The sequence below is a fragment of the Thamnophis elegans genome, chromosome 1 (genome assembly GCF_009769535.1).
Source record: "Thamnophis elegans isolate rThaEle1 chromosome 1, rThaEle1.pri, whole genome shotgun sequence".
NCBI classification, from domain to species: Eukaryota; Metazoa; Chordata; class Lepidosauria; order Squamata; family Colubridae; genus Thamnophis; species Thamnophis elegans.
Genome location: NC_045541.1, coordinates 1173956 through 1193890, shown reverse-complemented (window position 1 = coordinate 1193890; position 19935 = coordinate 1173956). Strand labels below are relative to the sequence as shown.

General features: G+C 38.5%; 1 protein-coding gene across 1 annotated transcript in view; it reads left to right on the top strand.

Annotated features, from left to right (window-relative positions):
• VWC2L (von Willebrand factor C domain containing 2 like) overlaps positions 1-19935 on the top strand; it is a 60404-nt gene that overhangs the window by 1200 nt on the left and 39269 nt on the right. The window contains exon 2 of the mRNA XM_032210667.1: positions 15291-15420. Coding sequence (XP_032066558.1) covers positions 15291-15420 — 130 coding nt within the window. The remainder of the gene's footprint in view (positions 1-15290; positions 15421-19935) is intronic.

Here is a 19935-nt window from a genome sequence, read left to right as displayed (position 1 = left end):
GAATGTCTAGTCTTGAGAAGATTCAGGGAGGATGTGACACTGTGACAGTAGTCTTCCAATATCTGAATGGACGTCACATGAGGAAAGTGAAAGCATTCTCTGTCATGTCGAAGTAGCAATAAGGGATTAATTTATGGAAAAGCAAATTTTCTTTCACTGAAGTATTCAAACAAAATGGACAAGACTCTGTCATGCTTTCAAATGGATTCCTGCCCATATGGATTCTTGTTCAAGGGTTCGTTAAGCATAGTTCTCCAAGACTTCCTTTCCAAAGCCCGAATTTTTTTAGTGATGCTGCCAATATGGCCCTTATATCTTCATCTTGTTCTCTATCTAAAGACATATTTTAGATTTAATGACACCTGGTATTTTCTATCAATTATGTATCATTTTAAAGATCATTTGTTATGGCAGCTCTTTGCTCCTTTAATCAGGATAATAAGCAGAAAACTGCTATTTTAGTCATAAGAGTTATTGCAGAAAAATATTCAGGATCAGTAAATTCGCAAATTGTGGGCACAATTTAGGCAAGTTTAATTAAGAGGTTAGAAGGATTGTAAGAGACTTATAATCCCATGCCCTTCCATCTTATTCCACTTTGCTTTGTTCCTCTGCTGTTCCTTGTCGGTAGAATCATTGGGGGAGGCTGATTTTGTCTTCTCTATTTCTTAAGCAAGATTACTCCAAGTTGCTGCAGTTCTTACTAACATGGTTCTGTCATTGAGAAATGTGAAAAGTATTTCTAAAGCACAGCGTGTTGCAAACCATTTACTACTCCCAGACTCCCAGGGAGATGAAAATAATTTAATAAATAAAAAAATATTTTGATAAAATAAAATTTCATAAGATAGCCAAGCATACTTTTTTTTACAATAAATGAAAATTGGAAAGAACCATATTTTCTCTTTCTCCATATATCGTAATATGGAATAATCAGGAATTTTTATGTGTATGAAAAATTAACTGCTTTAGGATATTTCAAATATCTTTTTCAAATTTCCAGTCAGCTCTGATGGTCTGTTCTAGTGGAAATTGTTCAGCCCTTCCTGTTATTATTAGAGAATTATTAAACACTATTGGTTGAATTGTTTGGAACATTGCCATGAAGACCTTGTCATGAAAGTTTGAATGTGTGAATTCACGTATGCTATTTGCATAACAGTAGCTCCATAAAAGCATGGCTGAATGCTATTGTTTTGATGTGGCAATTTGTTCATATGAGGTTCTCCATAGAGGATAAGTAATCACCTTTTTAAATAGTAGATCCATTTCAGTTTGCAATTTGAGATACTACAGCACAAATTGCCATAGCTCTATAATGGCCCCTTCCAGTAACGGTATGTGGGAATGGCCTTGAGAGACAGGGCAACGGAGGCAGAACTAAAGGAGCAACTGAGAAATTCTTGCAGTGCAAGAGACTCAGAAGAGACCTTCTTCCCTTGGTCCAGGCCTGTAAAAGGTTGGGAGATGCCCTCAGATCTGCAAGATGCGATTAGGGCAACCTTGTAATAAAGTAGAATTAGCTCTCTGGTCGATGTTTTCTGTCTATCTTGTAAGACTGACACTTCCTCACAAAGAAACCTGCATAAGAATTAAGCTGAAATATCTATGGATAAAAACTCACCAGGCTAAGTAGTCAGTTGCTAAGTTAGAGACTTACAGCATTTTTAAAAAACTTTCAGCTAAGCTTTTGTTTGCTTCAAGATCATTGCCTTTAGTGGAAATTAACATTCCACATCTGGAAGAAATGGACTGGTTTGTTGATTAGTCAAATTATTTATCCATTAAATAACATTTCAAAATAAATCTTTCCACATATGACAACCTCTGACTTTGCATGCTTATTAAGAATATTTCAGTAAAAATATTCCAATTATGGACAAGAATCTACTTCTAAATAGATTATAAAATAAACTAATCCAAACGAAAGTACCTTATAGGCTTACATGAGCTTATCACTTGCATTAGGACAAGTTTGAGGGCTGCTTTGTGTCAACTACCCTCCTGGATTTTCACAGAGAGGTCAACCTCTGCACCCTCTGACCATTTTAGTTGGAGGAGAGGACAAGGGGAAAGTATAGGTCAGGCAAGAGGGACATTACATGATGGGTTGGCAACTTGGCTCCAAGAAGCCCAGTCATAGAGCAATAATTGAATCTCAGATATTTCTAGGCAATAATAAAAAAGGAACAAATTTTATACATTTCAAAGATCTGTTTTCAGCATGAGATGATTAATTTCAAATCACACCGAAGTGGGAACTGCGAATTTACAATTCCTCCTTTCATTTTATAGTTCTGGCAACTCAGAGCAAGATTCTGCAATATAAATTAAGAATACTATAATAGGATTGCCCAATCTACGAAGCAAGCTAATAATTTTCTACAACTATGAGGAACAAACTGAAAAATTAGTTCAGTCCACGGTCAGTCTATGCACAATTATTTACCTAAAGAGAAGTAAGTAGCTGAGCAGAGATTGATAGGAATCAAACAACTGTGTTCAACAGGGAAAAATGGTTTTGAGAACTATAGTGGTACTTCAGTAGCCATCATTAATTGGTTCCAGGAAGTGTGAGAAGTACCAAAAACAATGAATCCAAAGAAATTTCTCCTATAAGGAATAATGTAGTGAGTCACAAGGCAGTCAAGACTTCACAAGTTCTAGCTTGGGCATTGAGTACCAAACATATGATGAGAATTGGGACAAAATGTTTACAAAACGCATTGAGCCTCAAATCCGATGAGTTTCAAAGCAGTTGAGTACCAACATATCACTGTACTGGAATTCCTTCAGCTATAACATAGGCAATTGGCACATTTGGAATTTGTACAACTTGTTAGGGTGTCCTCACAAAAGAGCCTCCATCGTGGATGTGTTTGAAACAGCCAGAACAATAGTAGAGTGGAGAAGTGGAGTCTCAATATAAACTCACACAGATCATGCTCTTTAGATTCACTCTCACTCCTGTTTCTGGTGCTCAAAGGCATTTGTAAATGAAGTTGATACCACAGATTGGTTCTTGGTTTTGGAATATGATATAGGCCTATTTAGCTATTTTTCAAACATCTTGAAGAAAAAAAAGTTTGGTAGGTTGGAGAGCCCAATAAACTCCCTGGAAGTAGAACTAGTAGTCATAGGCATATATACTTCAAATGGGCCATCAGAAGAATGCTTCATCACTGGACATTTTTCAGAAGAGATTGGACAACCACTAGTCTGAAATGATGAAGGGTCTGGGGTCTCCCGCTTGAGCAGGGGGTTGGACTAGAAGAACTCCAAGGTCCTTCCAACCCTAGTCTGACTTTCTTCTCTTACTCAGTGAGCTGTTTTATTAATATACACTAATATTCCCCATTCAGCTTCATTTCTGCAACAATAGAGGGGAGAATGAAGCAGACAATCCAGAAAAGGGTTCAAGTCCCCAATACTCTCAGCTAGAGCGTCAATTACTTTGGGAAGACAGCTAAAGTTGAACTAATATCACTTTCCATGGGAAGCTATTCCAAAGGAAAAGAAGATCCTGCCATGCTCAGCACCCACCACGCCTCCCATAAGTGGGGAACTGCCACTGCTTTTCCCAGCAAGATTAAGCACTTCTGCAAAATTAGCCAGTAGGATGAATAGAATTGTTTGATCTCAGCTTTTGTTTTAAAACAGGACTCTCTTAACAGCATGTTTTTCCCCAGTCCAAAGTTTAAGTTGTCAATAATGAGATTAAAGTTAAACGAATTAGAATGAGTTTGTAATTTTGTGGAAATAGCCACAACATGATCCCGTTGGAGGTAATAATGGTGGAAATTGTATTCAAATGGCTTGGTAGCATTCTTTCTTATCCATACCTGCTTGCTGATCAGGTCAAAAATGTAAACTCTAGGTTTATATTCTAATCAGAATTGTGGTGGCAAGGCTTATCCGAAAAATAGTTCCTATCATCATATACAGACAGCTGGCATAAGACAAACATTTCTGTGCTCAGGTGGAGAAATCTTATTCCGCCATAAAGTTACCCAAACATGAATGTGCCATATTAAACAGGAGTGGATGCAGGGCTGCCCACCTGAGAGAATTTCTCAAGGGATGCAGTTTATTTCCAAGAGCAGCTAAGAACGATAGACACACATTCTGATTTTAGGCTTACATACACATCCATGTTTTTTCATCTTAACTTTGAAAGCAAAAAATAATAAGTTCCAGATGTTTTTCCCAAATGCAGTTGTAAGCTGCATATATCTTTTATTGCTGGCTATTTGCATGGAGTAATCAAAGACTCACCTCGTGGTACTGGTCAACACATCCCCATTTTATATGGTTTAGTATCATTCATATAATTTATATCCCCACTGTCTACCTGCTCAAACATCATTTACTCATTTTTTAGAATATAATAGAATTCTTTATTGGCCAAGTGTGATTGGACACACAAGTAATTTGTCTTTGGTGCAGATGTTCTCAGTGCACATAAAAGGGAAAAAAGGAAAAAGAAAAAATACATTTATCAAGAATCATAGAATTACAACACTTAGTGATAGTCCTAGGTTACTAATAAGCAATCAAATCATACTAGGAAACAAATAGAACAATATAAATTGTAAAAATACAAGCAACATGGTAATAGTCATGAGTAGGAGGAGATAGGTAATAGGAAGGATGAGAAGAATAATAGTAATACAGTCTTAGTAAATAATTTGACAGTGTTGTGGGAATTAGTTGTTTAGCAGAGTTATGGCATTTGGGGGGAAAAACTGTCCTTGTGTCTAGTTGTTTTGGTGTGCATTGCCCTATAGTGTCGTTTTGAGGGTAGAAGTTGAAACAATTTATGTCCAGGATGTGAGGGGTCTGTAGATACTTTCACAGCCCTCTTTTTGACTCGTGCAGTGTGCAGGTCCTCAATGGAAGGCAGGTTGGTAGCCATTGTTTTTTTTTTGGAAGTTCTGATTATCCTCCGAAGTCCGTGTCTGTCTTGTTGGGTTGCAGAGCCAAAGCAGACAGTGATGGAGGTGCAGATGATCATTCATCACTCCATCATTCCTCTGTAGAACTGAATCAGCAGCTAGCAGCAGCAGTTTATGCTTACAGATAGTACATAAACAAGTCATATTCATTATTCTTAAATGAAATAGAAAAATAGCTAGTATCAACTACATAACTAAGTAGTTTGAGTCAAAATAAAAAATAAATTTACAAAATATGTTTTGTAAGTTTTGATATCACATGGAAAAAATACAGATCAGCTTTCAGTATGAAAAATGCATATCCAACCTGACAAATGAAACATCTGTGCTTGATTGTGTTTAGTATGAAAGAGCTGTTGTTTTCAGATGAGTATAATAAAATCTAGTTTTGATTGTTGCAACTAACTCTCCCATCTTCTAGCTAATAGCTGTCTTAATAACCTTGTCAAACACTAATGACCAATTAATTATGAGAACATTTGTTTTAGAAATATCAAACATCTGCTCCCTTGCTAAGTCTCCATTAAAAGGTTTCAGTCAATTATATTAACAAATGTTTGTGCTATAAGTATAATGCTTTTCATATATTCCTAATATTTTTGTGCAAATACAATCCTAGCTGCAGTTATTATGTGAATTATCAAGTATACCAGGCGTGGGTTCTGGCAGTCACTACTGCTGGTCCAATTGTGGGTGTGTGCGCCACGCACACAAACACGTGCTTCCCACGCATGCTCAGTGCAATAAAAATTGTTCTGTGCATGTGCAGAAGCAAAAAACAAGATGGAGGAGCCTATGGTGCCGCCTGGAGAGCCAGTTCGGGGGTGTGGCAGGCCTGGATCACTACCGGTCCCAGTGACCCAGGCTGCCAAACCACTACCGGTTCAGCTGAACCGGTCAGAACCGGTAGGCATCCACCACTGAAGTATACATTTTCTTTACTGTAAGTTTCTAGAAAAATAATTCAGGTTTCAGATCAATATGCTGTTGTATCATCTCCTCCAACCATGTACGTATTTTTATCAATATTTTTTGGCTTTTACGTACGTCCACAGCATATGATAATACGACTCCGGTGTCTGGTGGCATTTCCAACATTTCGCTGATTTATCTTTAAACATCTTTGCCAACCTTGCTGGTGGAAAATGTCATCTGTAAAACATCTTTACATGCAGTCAACATTGTTGACTTATGGTTTCTATCCCATAATTGCTGCCATTTTTCTAATTCTATCGTATAACCAAAATGTTTTGCCCTTGCTATCATTGTTTCCTTCACTTGTTCTTCTTCTAGTTTAATACGCAGTAAATAACTATACAATTTTTATCACCCTCTCATCTGTTCCTGTTAATATCTTATCCAATTCTGTCAATTCCATATAAAAACCATATATTTTTGCATCTTTTTCATATCTAGATTATATTTGCAGTTGTATGTACCAAATCCTATCAATCCCTTGATTTTTTAATTCTTGTTTAGTTTTGAGCTTACCCTTTTCAGTCAAAATATCTTTATAGCTAACAATATTTCCCATATTAATAATATTTGGATGCATAAGTGCTTCCATCGTTAAAAGCCAAATCGGTATCTTGTTTTTCCCATTCCGCAAGAAGGCATCCCAGCCCAATTGCAGGTCATCTCCCTCCAATGTCTGTAGCCTTGTATTTCTAAGTACAATCCATTCTTTCATCCATGTTAACACTGTTGCCTGATAATACAGTCACCAGTTAGGTAATCCAAAACCTCCTCTAGCTCTTGCATCTTGTAACATTTTAAAATTAATTCTTGCTTTCCCCCCTGCCAAATATATTTCACTATTATTTTATTAAGATCCTCAAAATATTTTTTCTGCAAATTTTATTGGAATTGTTTGGAACAACTACAGTAACCTCGATAATATGCTCAGCTTAATTGTAGCTATTCTTCCTGTTAACCATAATTGCAAGTTTTTTCCATTTTTCCAAATCAGTTTTACCAATAGCAATAGCAGTTAGAGTTATATACCGCTTCATAGGGCTTTCAGCCCTCTCTAAGCAGTTTACAGAGTCAGCATATCGCCCCCAACAACAATCCGGGTCCTCATTTTACCCACCTCGGAAGGATGGAAGGCTGAGTCAACCCTGAGCCGGTGAGATTTGAACAGCCGAACTGCAGAACTGCAGTCAGCTGAAGTAGCCTGCAGTGCTGCACTCTAACCACTGCGCCACCTCGGCTCTATTTTAATTTGTTGCATTAGCTTATAGTAATTCACTTCTGAAATCGTCACACATCTTGCTGTCAATTGGATCCCTAAATACTTTACTTTCTTTGCTATCTGAATATCTACTTTCTTCATTAACTCTCTTTTCTGCTTCTCTGCAATATTTTTCACTAAGATCTTAGTTTTTTTCCTTATTTATTTTCAATCCTGCCACTTCACCATACTCTTCTATTTTTTTTAACAATGTTGGCCCTGTTTCTTGCAGATCTTCTAAATTAAAAACGGAATCATCTGCAAACGCTTGTAATTTATATTCTTCCTTTTTTATTTCCAGCCTTTATCTCCTTGTCTAATATTCTATTTAATACTTCCAACATCAATATAAATAATAATGGAGACAGAGGACACTCCTGTCTTGTGCCTTTCATAATGTTAATGTCAACTCCCAGCATTGTCATGGTGAGAGAAGAAGAGGGAGTGCATTCCATGCATACTGTCGGCTGGAGTCGGATCTCAGATTACTGCAGCTGGCTTGGGAAGGGTGCATCTCATAGGGGAATGTGATGTATGACGCAGACTGAGGGGAGGGAAGGAACGGGGTAAAGTTCAGATATAAATTAAACAAAGCATAGACTTGATTGCAAACAGATCTTGCCTATGATGCTCCTAATAAATTACTAGTTTTGTATTGAAGCTTGACGCGATACTCATGAATCAATTAGGGCATTTTTAGAAAGCCTTACAGATAGTCAAGTCTGCTTTTAAATATCGGTGGTGCCTGGACGGAAACTCAATGGCAAAGGGCCAGCTATCCAAAGAGAGGCTGATTTCAGCCAGAGTGCACCTAACCTCAGACATCAAAGCCAAGATGGGCGAAGCAAGAGGAGATGAGTATTCAACCCCCAAAGCAGCTAAAGCTAAGCTCCCCTACCCCAATGCCGAGAAAAAGGGAAGGGCCCTGAGTGATCTGGGAAGAGTGGAGGGGATGTTGGACTGGAACCAAGCCAGGCCCCCAAAGCCCCCAATGGAGCCCCTGGAGAGTTCCATAGAACAGTAGTAGCAGTAGCAGTAGCAGTTAGACTTATATACCGCTTCATAGGGCTTTCAGCCCTCTCTAAGCGGTTTACAGAGTCAGCATATCGCCCCCAACAATCCGATGATAGATAGATAGATAGATAGATAGATAGATAGATAGATAGATAGATAGCAATAGCAGTAGCAGTTAGACTTATATACCGCTTCATAGGGCTTTCAGCCCTCTCTAAGCGGTTTACAGAGAGTCAGCATATTGCCCCCAACAACAATCCGGGTCCTCATTTTACCCACCTCGGAAGGATGGAAGGCTGAGTCAACCCTGAGCCGGTGAGATTTGAACAGCCAAACTGCAGAACTGCTGTCAGCTGAAGTAGTGCTGCATTTAACCACTGCGCCACCTAGGCTCTAGAAGTCTAGATGACTTCCTACGACTGCTAGAGGATAGATTTGAGGAAGTGGAGGAGGACCTGTATGCGGAAGATGACCTCACTGATTAAAGCAGAGGGGCCGCCCAATCAAAGAGCACATCCATGAATTTAGGAGAGTCATTGGAAGGCTACCCCCTTTACCAGAGCATCTGCTAGTGCATTTTTTTAGAACAAGTCTGGATAAGCAGATTGCACAGGTAACTGCCTACTGCAACATCCCAAACTGACTCTCTGAGTGGTTCTGAGTAGCAATAAAAGTCAACGGTGGATTGCACACTAATGACATGAGAAAGCCACTGCACACGAAAGAGAGAGGTCAACTCAACCTGAAATCACCCAGCTGACAGGGACCCACAGCAACACAGCGGGCCCTGAAACCAGCCCCAATTCAAACTCCACTGAAATGCTACAGATGTGGGGCAGTGGGCCACATGGCATCTGCATGCATGACACCAACCCCGATATCAAGGCCAGAGTACAACTGGAACAGGGCCACAAACAAGCCACCCATGCATCCTGGAAGGCCCTCCAGGCTGCAGAAGTCCCTCCCCACCCAGAAGAAGGGGAGGGGCGACCCCAGGCAACAATGACCAGTTGCCAGAATCCTATGACAGTGACTACAATGGCAAAAACAACACAATGGTGAGAGGACCAATTCACGTTTTCCTTTTTACAATATGCTTCACAGCCCCAAAAACAGGAAGCCATGGGTATTTTCAAGTCCTAGTAGACTCAGATGCTTGATCAACCTGACCACAATCCTGAAACTGGGGATCAGAGCAAAAAGACTGGCCCACCCAATCCAATTTGAACAGGTTGATGGGTCCCTAATGGGGGGGGGGGAACTTATGCCACCCATCTGACTGAACCAGTGAGATTAGAGCTAGCAGACCAGTCTAGTCTAGTATGACAGGTCCAGGCATACTTGTAGTCTCCTGGCTAGACAGGTGGGGATCGACCATCTAATGACAAGGGGGTACCTGCAGACCTAGGATAGAAAAGGGGCCCCAACCCCTTCCACACCAGCAAGCAGAAACAGCACCCAAGCAGGGAACACCCCAAAATTGCCCACCAGAACATCTGGCAGTCACATCCGATGAAACCCCAGAAACCGAACAGATCCCAGGGGAATATTAGGACCTTGCAGAAGTATTCAACAAGACTGAGTGCAACATTCTGTCCCCCCACTGCAAGGCAGATTGCACCATCGAGATCATCCTCGGGGCAAAACTACCCAAACCCAAACTGTACGCCATGACGCCCCGGGAAATGCAAGAAATGTGCAAATTCATGGACAAAAACCTTGCACGAGGGTTCATCGAGCCAGCCAAGCCACGAGCGCCAGTTCTCTTCAAAGAAAAAGATGGAACTATGAGACTGTGTGTGGACTTTAGGGAAATCAATGCCAGGTGCGTACACAACCTATACCCCCTCCCCCTCATGAAGGACATACTATCTCACCTGGCCAAGGGAAAAGTCTTCACCAAACTAGACCTCAGAGAAGCATACTACCAATTATAGATCAGGGAAGAGATGAGTGGAAAACTGCATTCAACTGCCCCCTAGGGAGCTTCCAATTCAAAGTGATGCCTTTTGGACCACAAATTCCAATATACCATAAAATTCCATATACCATTGTTTTGTTTTAATTTATTTTAGAGTTCATATAAGTGGCATATATTTTGTGCATTTTCAATTACGCTGATATGCATACTGTATATATAGGCGATCCCTGGGAACATATTTCAATTCAAGGTGACTTGCCCAAGTTCAGACTAATATTCCTGTTTGTAAACGGAGGATTCATTTGTCAGAGGATTAATATGAAATTCCATCAGCTCTTGAGATACAGATAAAAATGCTCTGTGTTTAGACTCCATAATTAATTACTCTTGGGCTATGCATTATTCAGTGCTCAATGAGAAAAGAATTTTGATGGCCCTCTCAATCAACTAGCATCACCTTAACATTGAAAGTTGTGTAATGGGAACCAAGTCAGTGGTAGGAAATCTTGAAAACCATTAGTAGCCTGCTTCATGATCCCCTATTCCAAGTTACTAGCTAATAGCAGAATCTTCGAGGACTCATCAGTTAGTTAAAACCAGTGTAGATATATCTACAGAACTATTACAGAATCTGAAAATCCAGCTTGGTGTTAGTAAGGGGGTATATATTGTGTATGTCATCCTTCAGGGTTTAAATCCTACCATTCTTTTCCTGATAACAGACCTTTTCTGCTCTTTGTTTAGACAGGAATATGGAAGACAAGGGTACTTGAACTCTGCTTACCTAAAAGTTTTTCTGTTCTTTGCCAGCCTCTTTGCCTGGTTCAGGACACACATTCAATAGAGATATTTTCAAAGATACGATCAATAGAATATATATTTCTAAGAAGGTTATTTACTGTGCAATCTTAATGGTTCTTGCTTATCTATATAGCATATGAAAGCTTTTGAGAGAAACATTCTCCCACCTTCATGGTTCTGGAAGGATTGGCACTATTTTTTCACAAAAGGCATGAAAATATTGGCAATGGTTGATAAGAAATTCATTAGCATCCTTCAGTCTCAAAAGACGATGGTATCGTGCTCTGGAAAGAGGTCCTAACGCAGCATCTGAGGTGGATAAAAAGTCCAATTCGGGAGTGGGAATCCCTTCCACACTGAGGGTAAATACATTCTGTCCCTTGCCCAGCCCCCAGATTTCTCTGGTTCTGGGACTGCCTCTTTGCCTCAGCTTGCCGAACAAGGGTCTCTTAGAATTGGAGGAGGCCATGCTGCATCTTTAGCCTCCAAGCTGAACGATCAGAGGTCAAGGTTTCCCAGCTATTACTGTCCATTCCCAAGGCCTTTAGATCCCTGTTGCAGATATCCTTATATCACAGCTGTGGTCTCCCTCTGGGGTGTTTTCCCTGCACTAATTCTCCATACAGGAGATCTTTTGGAATCCGACCATCAGCCATTCTCACGACATGCCCAAGCCAGCGTAGACATCACTGTTTCAGTAGTGTATACATGCTAGAGATTCCAGCACGTTCCACAGCTGCGCTCTTTGGAACTTTGTCATGCCAGGTGATGCCACGAATACATCGGAGACAGCACATATGAAAGGTGTTCAACTTTGTCTTCTGCCGTGAATAAGGGGTCCAAGACTCACTGCAGTACAAGAGTGTATAGACCTGGATCTTTGTATGTTCCATTCGTTTCTTACTAAGCCATACTCTCTTTGTAAGATAGGAAATTATCTTATCATAAAGAAAAATTAGTTTATGGGAAGAGGAAGACTTGTGATTTAGAGCCCACAGGATCCCACCCATGAAGATAATGGGGCAAACATGCATTTTCAAAAGATCTCAAAGCTGATCTTTGAGATTTAAATCCTCCTTAAAAGTTAGACTGGTGTGATTTTTTTTCCCTCATCTTGACAATTGCTTTCAATATCATAGAACATCATTTTTCTCTTCTGGGTTATTTTCAGATATACAAGGAAATATTAATATCGTACTGCAGAACTAAAAAAAACCTCATATCTGTCATGTCTCATTTACTCAGAGCAAAGTCATTTGGTGTTATTGTTTTTGTCATTGATGCCCTTCTACCTGCAATATATAAGAACTAGGCCAGAGCCTTACTGTAAAGGACTGGTGCATCTCCTGATATTTTCAACAAATTAGGTGTTATATGTGGATGAAAAACAGATCCTATGGGACAGCCAAATAAGCAAAATATCTTGCATTATAAAACAATAACTAGCTTAAAATATTTGAGGGACACAGTCATCAAACTGTGTAATGAAAATAATTCCTTTGTCGATTCTTTGACAAAATATTATTTCTGCTTCTGTGAAAATAAATTGTTATTATAGTCATAGACCAGCATATTGATTCCTTATCATTGCTCAAAAGCAAAAGCAAATAATTGAATTAAAAAGCAGAAGCTCCATGAAGATGGAATGACAACTGAGTAAGAATTTGTTTTTTATAGAATTTGCTTTTAATGTAAGGAGAACAAATATTTATCTGAACTGTAAAAGTTACGTGGAAACTAAGTGAAAATAAGGATTGCAAACTGCTAACAGTGAGAAAAAGTTGGAGAAACTTTAAATACTGCAGCTAATTTTAGGGTTGACATGAGGTTTTAGGGGACCAATTCATGAGAAACTGAGAGCATTTCTGAAATGAATTGAAAGTCTTTTTGCTTGCACGAATTCAGGATTAGTTTGCAAAACCATTCAGAATTGCTAATGAAAAAGAAAGGTCTTCTCCTGAGTGCTGACATAGAAGAATAATGATTAGCCAAGCACTATCAAAAGGAAAAGTTGAGGCTTGGTCTTTGGAAATAGCCTACTTACACAATTAGCAATCAGCAAACAGAACAAAGCCATTCTTTCAAAAATTGAGATATTTACTTCTAGGGTTCATTATTTTGGAAAACATTCCTTTAAACTAGTTGTATGGATTATCTAGTGCAATTTGGAGACTTGCTTAGATGTTTTTATTCAAGAGAATTCAGATAGTAATCCCTGCTTTTTATTTCAAAGTACAGCAAAGGAATTCTGTTGGCTGCTATACTATGAATTACAAAGATGTCTATCCAGTTAAAATATTTCAAAACATTCTTTTAGAAAAATCCTTTATGTTCCTGGGCAATCCTGCCATACATAATCACCTCTATTTTTTTTAAGGGAGGCATAGCATGGCATGGGATACTAAGACTTGTTATGGAAAAGAAAAACACTTGAAGGGTAGGGGGACTCATATCCCTGGGCTTTGGATGTAGCAGAGTCATCATTTCCCCCCAATAAGATTTTATGTGAAATGGTGTTTTCTTCCAATAGTTGTAACAACCCATTGCAATGTTCAGGTAATAATAACTGTCTTATGGTTGCCTCTAAAACATGTATGAACAAACATATACTTCAAAACGATTCCAAATCCATGTTAGTAGAAGATTGTACAAGTGTACAAACAAAAGATCCAGTGTAAGCTGTCATTTCCCCAAAAAAGGAAAGAACACAATCTGAATTTTAACATAAGGAAGAAAAACATTATTCTTACGTTGCTGCCAATCCATTGTCTTTATTTCTCCTCTCCTTTGTTAATATTCATGAGCAGAAATATCATTATCCCTTCAAAATTTAGGCTTAACAACATATGAAGAAATATAGATTTACACTTCATGGAGCTTTTTTTAATGCCACCCAATTTTAAAACTTGGAGTAATGAAATATGTTCCCTCTACCTATTGTAGCTTGTATCACACCCAGATGGAGAAAAATCTAATATTTTCCACCAGACCATGGTTTAATCTTGAAGTTTATCATTTTACATATGTCTATAATGTTATGCTTTTTGCTTTCACTTTTTTATACTACTTTCCATTATACTTCAATTTTTCCCTTTTCCCCCTATATACTAGAGCAATGAAGTTATAAAGGATTTATCCCTTTATGATCTTGTATTCTTGCATGCTTAAACTGATTGATTTCACATTCCTAACAAAAGAACGTGAAGGCATTAGGGATCTCTAAAGAATACCCCCTTTACAACATTCAGATTCATGAAACTGCTAAATTAAATCCACTTTTCAAAAGAAAGAAATTAATTAGAACTGTGTTCTGAAAGTCAGCAAAATTATGGGGACTTTAGAAACCAAGGTTTAAAATAAATATATTTGGACAACTGCAGCACAAGTTTCTAAGAAATCTTTTATGCCACTTCCTTTAAAAGATTTAATTAATTAATAATAAATAATACACAGCTTAAACCTTCATCCTTTTTTATTGAAAAGTTTGTAATTGCCATTTTTAAAGCTGTTCTTTGAAAGCCTTTGCAGTGATTTTGGTGAAAGCAGCATTCTCTCTGCACTTATAAAAACACAGTTCCAATGAAAAAGAGATTTGACTCCGTGGTTCCTTGTGACCTTGGAGTGATCAGTCTTGGGGAGTTATTTACAGAATTACAGGGCTCCTTGAAGAAGATTCTGTAGACTCTCTAGATCTTCTTAGACTAACTGTGGGGACATGATCAAAGCGTAGATAATGACACATGATGTGGAGAAAGTGGATGGAAATGAAAGTTTTGTTTTCTCTCTCAGAATACTAGGTCCAAAACAGTTCCTTAAAAGGTTTCGAATAGACCAAAGTACTTCTTCATACAGTACACAATTAGTCAATTAGTTAATTTCTGAAAGATGTACAGTCACAAACATAGAAGGGCTTGATAAATCCATCGATCTGGGAGTATTAGTTTTGAAACTCAATGTCACCAACAATGTCTAGTTGGGGGCAGCATGGCATTCCTGCCAGTTGCAGGAGAAGAATGGTAGCTTTCAGGGGTTAAAACACAAGCAATAAATAAACCAAGTTTGGTCCCACATAATGTGAACTCCCAGGCCTTCAAACTAGTCAGAAGCTTCCATGACCACAAAAGGCAACAGGATCAAAGATTGCTATGGAGCTTTAGGAAAAATCTTTTATAAGTAAGTGTTAAACCCCAACAGTTATCTATAAAATAAAGGCCATTTTATAACATTATACAGTATACATACACTGTATTATCCAGATATGTGCAATGAAAAAGTTAAATGAAATGTATAACTCAAGATTAGAGTATATTTTGTTTATTGAACTACCCGAAGGGTTGAAATGGGCTAATTTGAGCTTTGTTCCCAGCCCTCGCCATGTGAATGGTGCCGTTGTGAGCCCAGCAATGAAGTTCACTGTGTTGTAGCAGATTGTGCCGTCCCTGAATGTGTCAACCCAGTCTATGAGCCAGAACAGTGTTGTCCAGTCTGCAAAAATGGTAAGCTTTCAATACATAAAAAGAAATATGTCATCCGATTTTTAAAGGTTTTGACAACACTTAGAAACTTAGCTTCGTTAGGAAAAGCTATTATTTGTAGACTCACAAAGAGTATGTGAATGATGGGCAACCTTCTCCATTGGCATATGCACCAAAATATCTGGTAAGGTTTATGAAATTGGGGATTAGAAAACTAGATTTTGTAACTGTAATAGAGAGAAATCACTATTCACGACACAGGAAAGCTCTCCCTTGAAATTTAGCTGAGCCGTCTTAAAGACTATGAAAATAGGATTTTTAAATTATTATTTTCCATAGCTAAAAAGCTATTTAGAATAAATAGTTGATAAAGGGTTGATAAGCATTCACAGGTTTATATCATAACTGGATTAATCAAAATTAATATTTCATATGTCATTCCAATGATCTATATTCCAAATGTTGTAGTGACTCCAATTGACCTCGGCTATATCCGGTGATATTCCCAGGAACCTGAAGGAGCACAACTGCTCCCCATTACTGCTCCTTGACATCTAGCAAGCATATTTAGGAAATTTGTGTTTCCAAGTGTTCTTAATCCTTTAATTAGCTTACCAGCAGGAAAAAAGTGCATCTTAGCGGAATGGGGAAACAGGGCTGCTTATGAAAATCCAGTGATGTGATCACTATTGCCGCTTGAAGCCATACCCCAAATGGGGCTTCATTATAAAAATTACATCACATTTTGGCTTTGCTAAATGTCGTGTCACATAAGCTTAGAGCAAAGCTGCCCTGACAGAGCAAGAAGTCTACAGAACTTCAGGGATTTGGGACTTTCCTCATTGTTACGAAATCCAGTTGCATCTGTGCTAAGTAATCTCGTTAGTAAAAATCCTCTTCCTAAAAATATTTAAAACATATACTTATTTGCTCCTTAATTGCAATAATTTAAATGATGATGATGATGATGATGTATTAAAGATTTTTAAATTGGAACTGATGTTTGAATGCATCTCTAGTTCAACAATTGTTTTTCCATTCCAAAGAATCTCCATGACCCACAGACTTCGCAATAAAATAGAACCAGCCAAAGATAATCTTCCATTTCTATAAGTACTTTACCTGAAGTATTTCTCCTAGAATTGTAGATTGTACATAGTGTCAGAAACATTATTTTATTTTATTATCAAATTTTGAAATCACCCACCTCCCTCACAGATGGGCTGTATAAATGAAATCACACAAGTGTGACTTCTAAGAGGGAAACAACTTGTTTACCTTAATACATATTAAAATGTAAAGTACTTGGAGGTCTCCATAGGAAAACTGGCCCTTATTTTTCCTCTAATGTGTTTATATTATGATGCTATATTCTCTGCCTGTGCGGATCCATTATTATATGAAGTAATATTTATAACGTACGTTACACAGATAAAACATTTTCAGTTGGAACCACAATTATACAGAAAATAGCTCCCATAGAGTGAAATGCACGAACAATCTGGAAAAAGAGCATCTAACCCTTAATTCTACCAGAGCTCAAAGACCTTCCACGTCCCTCGGTCTAAATAATCCTGTCATCCATTTATATAATGTTCTCCAAAACGTAAGTTCAAACTTACAGGGTAGCTACTGTGATTTTTAAAAAAAGTTAATGTCACAAATGCCAGCGATGGTTGTCCATTGTTTTTTCTAAGCTACTCTAGGACAGTGTTTCTCAACCTTGGCAACTTGAAGACGTCTGGACTTCAACTCCCAGAATTCCCCAGCCAGCGAATGCTGGCTGGGGAATTCTGGGAGTTGAAATCCGGACATCTTCAAGTGGCCAAGGTTGAGAAACACTGCTCTAGGATATGGGCAAAATTGGGAAACAACTGGGTTATTTGTAGTATATTTTCTCTCATCCCAAGTGGAATAAATAGTATCATCCATGTTATTCCGATCCCTAACCTTCCATGGAATTTTAGTCGTGATTTGTTTCTAGTTTGCCACAAATGACAGTATTAAAGAAGATTGTTCAATTGTTGATCTAAAATACCACAGTGAGGCAGGGAGGGAGAAACACAGGGGTGTTTGCAGTGTGTGGTTAAAAACAATCAATAGTCACAGCAGTGCAATAGTGTGTGCCAAATGTTGTTAATAAATTGATTAAATTTCTGGTTGAGAACCCCAAAATCAACTTTGTAACATTTACAAAGAAACATTTATCATTTCTTTTCCTGACTTCCTCTCTTTGGGCCACAAAATAATTTTATCTCAGGGGCTGCCTTGGCAGCAAATTATATCACATTCTGTTCCTAAACATAGGAACAGGGATCTCACTTTCTTTAGTGCAGTGTTTCCCAGCTTTTTTTTAGCAACTTCCCAGGTTTGTGGGCATCAACTGTCAGAATTCTCATCAATGACCGTATCGGCAGTGGAATTCTAGGATTTGAAGCTTACAAACCTGGGAAATTCCTGCACCTGGAATTCCCACTGAGAGGAAACATTGCAAGTCTAATGAATTGTGTAGAAGGTTTGTTTCACACAAACCAGTGCTCTGTGCAAAGGAGCCTTTCAACTTAAAGTTGAAATAAAATGTTTCCATGTTGGATAAAAGGTTGAAATAAAACGTTTTCAGGATTCTACTTTGACTTTGTCTCCATGAGAAAGTTTACTGACTCAAGGGGAAAAAAAACATTTTCCTCTAGAGTGAGCTTTTCTTAGACTTGGCTGGCAGCATGAGAATTAAAAAGAATTCTTGCAAAAAAAAAAACCTTAAAAGAATACAAATGTCAACATCACATGTTGTTCTATCCTGGATTAATGTAGCAGAAGAAAACAAAAGAGCATCTAACAAATGCATGAGACTGTGGCTCGCTTTCTCTGATAGGTTTACAAGTTTAGGAAAGTTCATTTTCAATAGGTATTTACCCTTGGGGCACAATTCACATTAGTAATCAGCAATCCAAATTGATACATGATTAATGAGTCAGAGAGACCCGTATCATTTTAATTGCAATCTGATTAAAGAAATCTTTAGAGCAATATATTAAAAAGCACCATAGTTATTGGGACTTAGTCATTACTCAACAGCTTGTTCTGGTCCTTTCCAATATTAAAACGGGGTTTGCTGTGTCTTAATCTAGAGTTTAAAACATTATGTCATAGTATATGTACAAGGAAGCAAACATGAAGGTCTTCTTCAAAACTCTAAACTAAATTTTCTAGTCACTAAAATCATTTTAAGAGCAGAATCTACCCTGGAGCCCCTTTCCTGTATTTGACATATGGCTCAGCATTAGACCAAAGGCCAATGCAAAATCCACTGTGTTTAGAACACAACCATCATAAATACACCCTGAAACTATTGAACAAAGGAGGGATTTCCTGATGGGGAGAACAATAAATCAGTGGGATGGTTTGCCCTCAGAAGTTGTGTCTGGTCCATCACTGGAGGCTTTTAAAGAAAGAGGCTGGGCAGCCATCTCTCTGAAATGGAACAGGGTTTCCTGCTTGAGTAGGGGATTGGACTAGAACAGCGGTCACCAACCTTCTGGCTTTGTGGACCAGCTGAGGGGGGGGGGAGAGGGGATGGTTCTGTGTGAGTGGCAGGCAAGTGTGCTGTGCACGTATGCAAGTGACAGGCCTGCATGCCAGCCACTTGTGCAAATGGAGCATGCAGGCATGCACTTGACTGCTGTTGATGCAAATGTGGATGCATGTACACACTCACCCGCCAGTCCCACAGCCCAGTTTGAATGGCTCAAGAGCCGAGGGTGGACCACCACCCAAGGGGTAGGGACCTCAGGACTCTCCAACTCTCTGTTATTCTGTATTCTGAAGTCAGCATTTCTAGACAGCTCTTGTGTCTTTGGTTGGCCAGTAAAGTTCAAACTGGAAGTTAGAATGGCAGTTGTATTTGCATTTAATTCCCTGTTCTGTTTGCTTAAGGTGCCTGAGTTTGAACAGCTGCTCCTTTGTTCCAGAATATTTAATGTAATCTTCTTTTTAAATGAACAGAAACAATTCTTTTCTATTCCCCAAGGTTTGTAACAGGAATCCCTAAATATTTTGCCATCCCAACTCCTTTTAGTGTAATATTAATGTACTGAAACCTTTTTTAAAAACCCAACATCAAAATATACACAAATGAAGAACGGAAGGGAAACTTTCAGGGAGAAATGTATTTATTATGAAAATGTAAGTCAAAAGTGTTCATCCCTTCCGAGGTTCTGCCTGCACCGTCCCAAAGCAGGTGCATCCCACAGGCTCCTCATCAGCTTATCTGCCCTATAGAGATCAGGATGCTCCTGTTTCCCCATTATGACCTTAGCATTTTGCCAATTTTTTAGTGAGTTTTCCAGTTGGAGAATATGATTTAATCTAGTCAATTTCTCCTAATTCAAGAAATAAAAAAAAAGAAGCCTCACTTCCCCATCTGATTTAAATTTATAAAGGGAACGTGGGATTTTTCTGAGCAGCAACCCCGAGTAAACTAACAAACATTTATAACAATATTGGAAGACAAGATATTCAGCAGTGCACAGATGGTAC